At 43.8% G+C, this 11,996-nt stretch overlaps 1 protein-coding gene across 3 annotated transcripts; it reads right to left on the bottom strand.

Annotated features, from left to right (window-relative positions):
* Positions 1–211: 211 nt before the first annotated feature.
* On the bottom strand, positions 212–4,989 carry ZNF32 (zinc finger protein 32). 3 transcript variants are annotated; one of them, XM_024739056.1, is made up of 3 exons: positions 4,922–4,989; positions 2,397–2,536; positions 212–1,193 (listed from the first exon to the last, which is right to left on the bottom strand). In XM_024739056.1, the coding sequence occupies exons 2-3, from the start codon at positions 2,464–2,466 to the stop codon at positions 400–402; spliced, it is 864 nt and encodes a 287-aa protein (XP_024594824.1). In that variant the 5' UTR covers positions 2,467–2,536; positions 4,922–4,989; the 3' UTR covers positions 212–399. The 3 variants fall into 3 exon arrangements, with proteins under 3 accessions (XP_024594824.1, XP_024594826.1, XP_024594825.1); XM_024739058.1 differs by having other exon boundaries at positions 212–1,151; XM_024739057.1 differs by lacking the exon at positions 4,922–4,989 and adding an exon at positions 3,509–4,665.
* Between the last annotated feature and the right edge of the window lie 7,007 nt (positions 4,990–11,996).

Below are 11,996 nucleotides of genomic sequence, written 5' to 3'. Positions count from 1 at the left end.
AAAACAAGATTAATTTGAATATGTAGAGAAGAAAATAATCTTGGGATTGCTAAGAGGCTGACTTTTTTAACAGGCTGATGGTGTCAATTGCAAATTTAAAATCTGTATCTGCTACATAAATCTCCAATTGTGTACTAGATTAATGGTGGTACCTTGGGTCAAATTTTGACCTTAGGTCAAAATAAGTGGACAAATTATGAATCATACATGATAACGATAATAAACAAGACATTTATTTTTGATATTCATTTGGGGGAAGGGAGAAAAGTCAGTTTGCTCTACCCAATGATGATCTTTCTGAAGGAGTCTCCATTCATTCTGTAAAATTGAATAGGTTGTTTAATCTCAGGGGATTTTATGCTGTTAATTCATAAAGAGAACTTCCTTTGATGAGAGTGGTTATAGGGTGAGCCTTTGTGAGCAGCTTCGCTGGTGCACAGCCAGACTCCCTCTCTGAGTGAAGCTTTTCCCACACTGGCCACACAGATAGGGTGTCTCTCCTGTGTGGATTTTGCCATGCAGGATACAATTCCCTCTGGTGTGGAAACTCTTCCTGCATTGTGCGCAGGCATAGGGTTTCAGGCCAGTGTGGACTCTGATATGAACAATTAAGCTTCCTTTCTGACTGAAGGCTTTTCCACATTGATCACATCTATAGGGCTTCTCACCACTATGAACTCTTCTGTGAACAGCGAGGTTACTTTGATTTCTGAAGCTTCTCTGACAAATAGCACACTCATAGGGTTTCTGTCCAGTGTGGAGCCTTTCGTGAACGGCCAGACTACCTCGTTGACTAAAGCTTTTCCCACACTCCTTGCACTGATAGGGCTTCTCTCCTGTGTGTATTCGTTGATGTGTAACAAGATTGCCTTTGGCCCTAAAGCTTTTTCCACAGTGGGTACACTCAAAGGGCTTCTGACCAGTGTGGATTCTCTCATGTAACGTTAGACTACCCTTTTGCCTGAAGGATTTTCCACATTCCTGGCACTCATAGACCCTCTGTCTCACTCCAGGTGAATCTTCCTGTAGTGTCTTAGAATCTGGGGATTTTTGTTCCAGCTTCTCTCTTCTGAAAGAATTCTGGAAATCCCAGCTTGAGGATCCTGTGGCCTCAGAGTGATCATATTTGTGGTGGGCTTCTGTCATCACATCTGGTAAAATGAGAGGGAAGTCATGTAAGAGGCACCAATATGCTGAGTGAGAAGAACAGGGAAAAAAGAAACAATGCTTTGAGTGCTTATAATGTGCCAGATATTATACTATAAACTTTGCATAGATAATTTAATCCTGAAAACATTCTATTGCTACAGTTAAGGAAGTGAAAGTATAGGGAGGTTGTCAAAGATTGTGCAGCTAGGTAAGCATAGACTTGGGATTCAGGCATGCTCCATAGCAGTGTACTGCCTCTACATTTAGTTTAATTTAGCCTCCCAAATAGTATTGTGTATAGACATGGTTATTTCCATTTTACAGATAAGAAAACAGGCTCAGAAAAATTAAGAAAACTATATACGATCAAATTAGTGCCATACCCAAGTTCTGACACCAAAACAGGTGTGGATCCAGGTTGTGTAGGGCCTAAAGCTTTAAAATTTTGGATGGATTTCATTAAGAAACAGTATAAAAGTAGGGACAAGGCCTTGAAGAGACCAGTGTAAGGGAAAGATCCTGAACCTTGTTTCATTAGTTTCATGAGAAATCCACTTCTGCTCTAGTCTGCTCTCCTAACAGTGGAGTAGGCTCCATGATATCAGAATATATGTAGCAGAATCCTTGGTACTTTACATCTATTAATTCTAATCCCTGCACCCTGCAAGATAGAGCTTATTGTCCCATTTTACAGATGAAGAGGCTGGAGCACAAGAAAGTTAAATAACTTGTCTGATACCACAGATCAAGTCAGGGCTATCACAGAGTCTGATCCAAGGAATTTTTCCCTTTAAAATCCATGCTATTTCAATCTGCTAAGCTATGGTGGAACTGAAGTCTATTTTGGTTTGGAAGTTATTCTCAACACTTCCTATGCGGATATTGACAGTACTCTCCAGTACTGCCCTGCATATGAGCCTTCTACTGCACTTTAAATATGGGTCCATTTATCACTAATAATAGTTTTCTTGGAGTCATCCTAGGGAGATTTCAACTTGTTATTCAATGATTGTGCTGAGATTTAAAACTGCTCATTCATTCTCTCAGAGACTACCTCCATATCAAGACTGTTGTGCTCTGTTTCTACTATTTCTAACTCCAGTTTGTAGGCTTTCCCTGTAATCCCTAGAAACGGTGAGCTCCACCAAAGGAACATCTTCTCTGCATCCTCAGCCTGTTGACTAGTGCTGAGAACAGGGACACTGATTATTATGAGTTGAGGGCATCCCAGCAATCAACTGACTCACTGAAAAATGCTACATTCTGGGCATATCTTCCATGACAGTCCAGCAGAGTAGCTGTTGGAAATCCAAACATGTCCACTCCTGCTGTATGACCTTAATCACCACCTCTTCATATGATTCTTCCATGGGCTGTTCTTGAGTACCTGGGGAGGGAAAAACAAACAAACAAAAACAAAACAGAACAACAAAAACAAACAGGAAAGGACAGGAGAATTGATAAGTGAGGAGAATAAAGTCAACAGGAGCTCCAGTTTGGGGTATGAGTGAATGGAGGAAATCTTGATTGCCTGAGGTAATGTCAGTCACCTACAATGTAACTGCAAAATGAGCCAAAAGGTACCATGACCACTTAAATGAGTCCAGGAGGAAGCAGGAGGTGGGAAAGCAGAGAAGACATAAAGCAAACAAGTATCTTTTCTTGCCAGTGCCAAGATAATGGTCCGTCCTATTTGTACCTTAGCTTAGCCTTAGCATGTGATTGGAATCGTCCACTTCCTTCCCCTGCCTAACAGCCTGCTATTCTATCCTCCAAGCCTCCAAAGGAATTCAGAATATAAAAAAAATTTCTGCCATCATGATTGATTCTATGATTGAAATGGCTCCAGCTCTCCTCTCCAGTCCCCTCTAGGTTATTAGGACAGAACAAGAGATTTCATATTTCCTTTTGGCACTTCTTAGGAGGCTCCAGATGCTTCAAGGTATGAGAATACCAGTTCTGAGGAACTATAAATACTTGCCAATTCTTGGAGAAAGAAAGACCTACTTCAGACTCCAAAACCAAGCCCAAGGCACACCGATTAGGGTAAGTAACTTGCCCCTATTCGCAGAGCCAGTAAGGAGTCAAGGTGAGGCAAAGGCTCAAATCCAAGACTTTTTGGATCCAAAGCCTATGTCCAGACAATTCTCTACTTTCTCGTCACTAAAAAGCTGGTGAGAATTCTTATAAAGTGAAATAGAATGGAACAGAGCTTGACCAGACCTTACTATTCTTCCAGATCCTAGAAATCCTCGTGTTCCATATTATCCTTTTTTATTTTGTGGGGGTTTTCTTTTTTGTGTGGGGGGGGGGTGGGGGGGGAATTCTTATTTCAGGACCCTAATTACTGAATACTTACACTTTATTTATGCAGTGGTCCAGTGTATAATCTTTGTTTCCCTCTACTATGTCCCATGAAAATGCTGGCCTCCTGATTTAATGAAATAGCAGTGTGATACTACAATTCTTTGTTAACCCAAACACCTGGTCTTCTTGACAACTGCCCTTTCTGCTACATGTTTTGATGACTGGAGAGGCATTTAAACTATCTGGAGGACTCAGCTCCAATTTGCAGTACAAGACACAAAGCAATGCCCTATCAGAGTGTCAGGACACTACAACACCGTTCATTTGGAAGTGGAAGGTGTTACTGCTCAACCACACATCCATCAAGAGTCAGTGGAAAGTATATAGGTACCTGCTACCTGAGGTTGGACTCTGTCTCTGGTTAGTCCAGCAAATAGTTTGGTCAGAACGTGTGGGCAGCACTTACAGCTGTGCCTCTCCACATGTTGTGAGATATTCAACAAGAAACAGCTCAGCTGTGTCTCAGGAACCTCCTTGATTAATAAAGAGAAGTTGTTGTATTTTTCTCCCTAGATTCCACGAATCTGAGGAATCAATTTCCTGAAGATTTTGGATAAAGTCACTTTATAGTAGAAAATACTGCTTTTCCTATCAGAAAGGCCATTATATCCTGTGGAAAGAGCTCAGAATTAGGCCATGAGAGACTTGGATTACCCTTCTCTCCCCTTAAATGACACTGGGCAAGTAACCAAACAGCCCTGACCCTATTTCCTCACTTACTAAATAGTCTGATAACACTGTATTATCAAGTAGCTCTTGGGAGAATAAAAGAACCAAATGTGAAGGGCCTCTGACATGACCTACAGATTTAAGGCCTAAAGTTGAGAGTCCACAGCAGAGGACTAGGATAGTTGCTTTCTTGAGGGATAGTTTAAGGATTAGGAGATTCTGGGGAGGGGTGATTATTTTCTCTGCACACTTGAATCCACTTTGTCCTTTCCTATTCTCCACCCAACGAAGTTTGTCCTTTCTCCCTTTCACCCACCTCAGAGAGACTGCACTTTCTCCTGTGCGTCTTCTGAAACCCTCCCCGCGGGCCCCGGGGCACACCTGCCTGTGGTCTCCCCCTCCCGCGTCTCGGGGTGCAGGGCCTTGCTCCACACCCGGCCGTGCTGTGCGGCGGAGGGACCCCTGCTCCTACCGACAGACTCTCCATTCCCGCCTCAGGTCTGCCCCCACCCGCAAACCCCCGGGCCGGCCCTGCGCGCTGGGCCTCAGCACCCCTTTCTCTGGTCCAGCTGGACCTTTTCCTGCGGGCCGCAGACCTCTCCCCTCGCAGCTGGCTGCCCTGGGGAGTCCAAGCTGGCCAGGCCTACTCAAGGCCGCAGGGGGCTCAGGGACCGCGGCCTGCAGGCGGGGCCCCGCCTCGCTCGGGCGTACGGACCCGGCCGGCGGCCTCACTCACCGCAGCGGCGCGCGCCCGCAGACAGACAAAGGCCGACAACGAGCCCTCAGGAGCGCCGGCGCGAGCGGCCAGGACTACAACTCCCAGGAGGCTCCGCGCGAGCCTGAGCGGGGGTGGGGGGGCGGGGGGTGGGCCGCACCTCGGCGGCCCCGGCTTCCCCGAGTACTGTGGGAAACGTAGTTCGGCGATGCGACCGGCCGCTAGGGCTCTGCGGGTCTCGGTGTGCGCTGGGCGCTCAGGTCCCTCCTGTTTGGCCCCGAGCCAGAGATGCCGACTTGTTCGCTGATGTAGAGCGGGAGCCGAGAGCACCAAACGGCCACTCAGATTAGCCAGGCGTGGGATGGCAGGTTGGTGAAGCCGTCCGCTGAGCCAGGAAAGGGGGAATCCAGGGTTCTGAAGCAAAGTGTTGGGAAGAAATGAGTTGATAAAGCCTCAGGTGTTTAGGGGTTTTGCGTTGAGCCGCTGCATGAGCAGAGACTAAATGTGTAATTAGAATTCTGAGACAAGGAGCAAATATTTCAAGTGAAGTCTGTGGGAAGAGAGGACTTGGAACACCACAGGAAAATTTCGAGAGCCTGGAGAGGAGAGCTATGCCCTACCGATCCCATCGGTAAGAATTTGCACCCTAAATAATGGGTAAGAGATCAGGTTTGGAATTGTCCTGAATTTGCTTGTTGGCTCCATCACAACAGCCTGGAGCCAACAAGCAAATTGACTAGCTACAGGATTCTGGACAGGCTTCTTACCTGGTGGAGAGCCCAGGATAGGCTCAGGTGACAGCTACAGGGGCCAGGTGAAGACTTCTTGAAAGGGCCAGGGTCCAGGCCAGGCCACCCCGCTATTCTATTGCTTCAGAGCAAAGGCAGGTATGTGAGTGAACCCAGAAAAAAATCGTTCTGTATGTACTCCGTGAATTATGGAGAGAAAACAGTATTTTCTAGGGTAATAAATTAGATTTTTTTCTTAACTGACTGTGTGTCTGAAGCACTGAGAAATTGTAAGCCCTGAAGATCGCTCAGTTCAGGGGGCAAGAGCTGTTTTTCATGGGGCTTCTCTGAAGAGCCACAAGTCAAATCCTTGGCCCTGTTGTATGATACTGGGAGGGGACAAAGGTTGATTTTGAACATCCATGAGTTAAAGGCTCTCTAAATGCCTCTAGCCACCTTCAAATGCATTTTTATAGGATCCTGGCCTCTGAGAGGGAATTTGGTCAGGCATTAAAGTTCCTGGGGGCTTAGGCTTCTTGGGCTTCCTTCCTCCCCCTTGGAATCACCTTTGTTTTCCTTCATCCTGGAGCTCTCCTCAGTGTACTTCTCTCCAGGCTCCCTGCTCCAGAGCTCCCACTCAGGGACTAGTCTATCCTATTGAATGAGGAGTTTCACAAGGAATGTTTCTGCTTGCTATGTCCTTGTCCTCTACACCAAAGCCACCTGTTAAACAAAACAAAACAAAACATTTAATTTCACACAGTGTACAAAGTGTAAGTTATAAGTTGATTCCTAAGTGTCTGTTATTACTATTACTAACAACACATCGGTACTTAAGTTTGTTGAACCTTTATGTCCTGAGCCCATTTTAAATGTCAGGTACTGTGCTGGGTTTTGGGGACACAAATGTCAACAAGATACACTCTCTTCTCCTAGAAAGGGAGCTGACAGTCTAGTTGAGAAGGCAAAATGAACGCTCTTCCTCAAAACCAGGGCCAACAGCTGTCTCACAGAGAAGTCCCTGAGTGTGCAGGGGAAACTGCCCTGAAGGCCCCACTTCATAAAGGCCCCTCAGCACAAATGCAGGGCTCCCTGTGGTGCCTCCTTCCTTATTTGTTCCAGAGTCAGAAAGAGAAAGGGGTAGGGCATTAAGGGACGGGCACAGGCACTGCTCTTTCTTTCCTTTTACAGCAGCCACAGACAATTTTCATAGCTCAGGTGGCACCAAGCAAGGGCCAGTCCTTGCACCTGATTGGGTGGTGCTGTACGAGTATCTCTGCTCCCTTCTCTCCCAAGCCTGTGTCAGTAAGGCTGAGTGTGTCACCCCAGGGCCCGAAGTCATTTCCCCTGCTGATAAACAACACCATGCGCCTAGAAGTCCTATCAGTTCTGTTGGGGTCAGGATCAGCTGTGGTTGTTAGGATGTTTCCGCTCCCATTGTGAAAGTAGAAGACAAAGCTTTGGTGGGAGAAGGTGACTGTAAAGGGGGAATGTTGTCACCTTTCTCAACAAATCTTAAGGTGTCTCAGGAAAGTGGACACATTGAATAGAAAATGGAGGAGAAAGCGGTTAGTAATGGAGTTGATGAGACCCAGATGAGACCCACGCACCCCTCCCTTGACAGACACTTAGCAGTCTTTACCCAGATCCTACGTGGGGCCCAGTCCTCAACCACTGCCTGCATCTTAACACACACTCAGCAGGAAGGAGGGGAGCTGGGCGAGGGTGTCAGGAATGTCAATTTGAAAAATTGCCAAAGAACTAATACTTTACTTCACATGCATTTCAGAACATCACAGAAGGATAGATAATTCAATAACTTGTTATGACAAAAGGCGAACCATTTGGCGAAAAAATAAAGGTAAATGTTTATCTAACTCCTATGCCAAGATAGCCTCCAGGTGGATTACATGTGAAAGGTAAAACCCAGATCCATAAAAGACCCAGAAGAACGTATGGTTTAATAATTTTATAATTTTGGCCTAGGAAAGGTTTTCCTAACCATGGTAATAACAAAGGCAGAAACAATAAAGAATAAGATTGCTGGATTTGATTGCATTAAAATCCAATACTTCTGTGTCAAAAACACCTTTAACTGAAGTTAACACATGACAAGCTAGGAAAATATTAATAATTGTCATATTTAAAGAGACCATACAAATCAATAAGAGAAAGAAAATATTCAATGGAAATTTGGCAAAGGATAGCAACTCACACACACAAAAAATAGAATTAAGGAAAAGTACTTAGACTTACTAATTTTTTAAAAGTGCTAATTGAAACAAAGAAAATTTTTCCCTAGCTAGTGAATGGCAAAATATTGCAATGGGGACTAGGGAAATGGACGTTTTCATCCATGTGTAAATTGAGACAGTCATTCTGATTAGACATTTGCTAATATGTTTCAAAAAGTCCTAAAAATATACATTTGACTTCCACAGTTTTTTTCCTCAGGAAAAGAAAAAATGAGGTAACTGAATCCTAAATGTGGAATGAAAGCTGCAGAATTCTGCAGTAAATTCTAAAGTGAATTACTGACTTGGAAAGGACTCTTGGTTCCTTTGAAGGGAGGGGCTGCCCCAGAAGCTTGCATGAGATGGCATGATGCTCAAGGGCTTCATTTTCTGCCATAATCTCCACAGAGTCTTTGGATCTAGAGTGGTAGAATGAGGATCTGCCCTCCTGGAAGAGTTTATCAGAATAATTTCCATTATGCCTCAAGTCTGTGTTTACTCCCCCCATCAGAAATGCAAGCCCCTTTAGTCATCTCTTAAGAACTGTGTTTTATGCACCCCCATCCCATCCCACTACTCTGTACATTCACTGACCTACCCAGTCTTCTGGTCCCTCAAAACCATTGTACTATGTCCAGCATGGAGACCAGTGCTTGGGAGAAAGCTGGCTTTCTTTCAGGCCACTCCTGCTCAGTGGCCATGCTCGAGTAGCTGGACCTACCAGAAAGGAAGGAGTCTGTGGTTTAGTGCAATCCTCTGGAAAGGTTGTTGATCCCTCGGCTAGAGCCTACAAGTGTCTCTTGAATTGCCAGCTATTTCTCAGGGCTGGAAGTCATCTTGGCCTCTCCTTGGACAAGCCAGTCCTGTTCTCTGCAGCTATTTCTGTCTCTTTGCACAATTATGTCTTGTGTTTGATCTCACTATTCTTACCTGATTTATAAATTCAGGATACTAGGAATTTGGGCTTAATAATGCCTAGTGTATGCGTCTTAGCTTTTGTAACCTCAAAATTCCCTCAACTATTCAAATATAAATTAATTATCCTTAAGGGATCTATTCATGCAGGCTTCAGCTGTTTTTAAATTCTTGCCATTTATTTCTACCATGTAACTAGCTGTGCCTTTCTTCATTTAGCATCTTGAGGGAGTTGCTTATAAACCAGAAGATGGGAAGGAAAGTTTGGGGGGTGGGGACAGATGCCCTGCACTTGGTATATATTTTCTTCTATTTCCAGGGCTATGGGCCCGGCCATCATTTCCTGCTGAGCTTCTCATGCCCAGAGCTGATTATTCTGTTTGATATCATTTAATGGGGCTGCCTTAAGGTCCCTTTAGGATATAGGTAGGGGCTACTTGGCCCAGAAAGAGGAGGTGCCTTTTGTTGTGTGGGTGAGTGTTGTCCTTTCATGATGACCTTCTGAGGAAATGTCATAGGGGAGCACAGCCCATTTTGTAGCAAGGCCTCGCATTTTGTAAGAAGTCCCAAGCATGAATGTGACTGCAGGTGGGAGCTAGAAGTTGTTCCTGCTCAGGTTATTTGTTGGATGTTACTTACTACCACACCCAAGTCCTGAGCTGTGGTCTTTCGAGCCAGGGTTCTTCATCTGGGGCCAATGGATGGGCTCCATGTGGGTCTGTGAACATGCAAAATGGCAAAAGTGGACTTGGAGGCTTTTTAGGGCAGATAGTACATTCTTTTCGTTAAAGAGTTGGTCAACCTCCAAAAAGATTAAAATGATTGTTTTAGAGAATCCTTGAATAAGCAGAGATAGATCATTTTAAACCTTTTTCTTCTAACTTTTTATTTTGAAATAATTTTAGACTTACAGAAAAGCTGCAAAAACTAGACAGAGTTTTCACATTCATCTTTCACTAAGCTTTCCCAATACTAACAGCTCACAGAATTATAATATGATAGTCAAAACCAGGAAATTAACACTGATATAATATGCAGTGGTACAACTTAACAGTGACTGACCTTATTTAAATTTCATCAGTTTTCCCCCTACTGTTCATTTTCTGTTCCTGAATCCAGTCCAGGATCCCACATTACACATATATGTTGTGTCTCCTTTAATTCCTCCTATTTGTGGCATTTCCTTATTTTAGAGAAAAAAAATCTGTTGGTAATGATAATATTAAAATGCAAGATAAATGTAGGGACATACAAACTATCTGCCTCACTGTCTTTTTTCCTTCTTATTCATTTTCCTTTCCAAGCAAAACTTAAAAATTAGCTTTATTTTTATTTGGTATAACTGAAGTAAAAAAAAAAGGAGTAATGATTTTTATTTTAAAGTATGTAAAAAATACAGTTGATGGTTGTAAAAGGCTTTAAAAGCTTCAAAAGTGTTTTGGATTAGTCAGACACATTTTTTGAAATATAAAATACACAATTGTAGTAATCATACAACTGATTTTACTGTGTAGTAAATAATTTACCCTTGCCTAAAAGAGGTCTGACATTTGTCTTTGGTTTCTGGGAGGTGATCTCTCGGCCCTTGGAATATCATGCTTGATAGGAATATCTTCATCTGGGCCTTTGGGTCATACTGGATAGTCTAAAAATGTGATTTAGGGTGCAGGCTGCCACATTAGGTAGTCTTACGTTGGGATGTGGACACTCCACGTAGTAGCAGTGTGATGTAGGGTGGGAGCTTTGGGTCATGTGGTATCTACTAGTCGACCTCCAGAGGTGATGGAGACTGGAGACTAAGTCCAGCTACATGCGTGATTAATCATGTCTATGTGATGGAGCCCAGTAAGCACTCTGGACACCAAGGCTCTAAGGGAGCTTCCCTGGCTGGCAGTACTCTGTGCATATGATCACACATTAATATTTGGCAAGCATTGCTGACCTGACTCCATGGCGAGAAGACAGCCAGAAGCTCCATGTTTGGTGCTTTCCCCCAACTCTGCCCTGTGAACTTCTTCCTGTGGCTGATTTTAGTCTCTATCCTTTCCCTGTAAAAAAACCATAACCCTGAGCACAACAGCTTTCAGTGAGTTCTGTGAGTCTTTCTAGCAAGTTATCAAAGCTGAAGGTGGTTTGGGGAGACCCCCAAACTTGAAATTGATGTCAGAAGTGAGGGTGGTTTTGTTGACTATTCCCCCAGCTTTGCAATTGGCCTAATTTGCAATGACTTTAAAAGTTGAATCTGAACCCCACGAGTCTTTGCACTTGAAGATAAAAATCATTCTTCTCAGGGCTTCCCTGGTGGTGCAGTGGTTAAGAATCCTCCTGCTAATGCAGGGGATGCGGGTCCGAGCCCTGGTCCGGGAGGATCCCACATGCTGCAGAGCAACTGGGCTGGTGCGCCACAACTGCTAAGCCTGTGCTCCGGGGCCTGTGAGCCACAACTACTGAGGCCTGTGCGCCTAGAGCCCGTACTCCGCAATGAGAAGCCCGCACACCGCAATGAGAAGTGGCCCCCACTCGCCGCAACTAGAGAAAGCCCGCGTGCAGCAATGAAGACCCAACGCAGCCAAAAATTTAAAAAAAAAAAAAATTCTTCTCCCAAGACAAGAGATTATTACCAGTAAAGTGTCATTTTATATTTAGCAGATACATTTCAACTAAAGTTTCCTTCCTTATATTTCAGTGTGTTTCATTTATGAGAATACAACAGAATAGAACTGGTCAGTTTCAGACCTGAAGTTATCTCACTTTTAATGAGGGTTTATAACAAGTATTAGAGTTCTTCTAAATACAGTGGAGATTAAACCCAGCATAGAACCACTATCTTGAAAGACTTTGATCATGACCTGTGGCAGCCTTTTATTGGAGGCCACACATGTATCTGTCTAGACTATGGAACTTTAAAAAATGTCTTGTGTGTTTTACCACTATCTAAGTTCCTCAGGACTGAAGAACAGCTTTGTAGACTTGTTTTCTTTTAGAAATTTCCATCTTAGTGCTATGTACATTTATATAATTCCAGTGGAGGGGATGGTGGCACATAGTTTGGCAATAAGAGTATCTTTCCAAATATTCAAATCTAATAGAATTGAGTTGAGCGCGTCTTTTCATTATGGGAACCAGGTACCTCAAAGTGCAGAGTATTTTTCAGGCACTCAAGTTTACCTTGGTGTTTCTGAAGACAGAAGTCCCAGTGTTTTTTTTTTTTTTTTTTTT

The sequence above is a fragment of the Neophocaena asiaeorientalis genome, unplaced genomic scaffold (genome assembly GCF_003031525.2).
Source record: "Neophocaena asiaeorientalis asiaeorientalis breed wild unplaced genomic scaffold, Neophocaena_asiaeorientalis_V1.1 scaffold202, whole genome shotgun sequence".
NCBI classification, from domain to species: domain Eukaryota; kingdom Metazoa; phylum Chordata; class Mammalia; order Artiodactyla; family Phocoenidae; genus Neophocaena; species Neophocaena asiaeorientalis.
The sequence above is the reverse complement of the archived record's forward strand: the minus strand, read 5'-3'. Positions and strand labels throughout refer to the sequence as shown.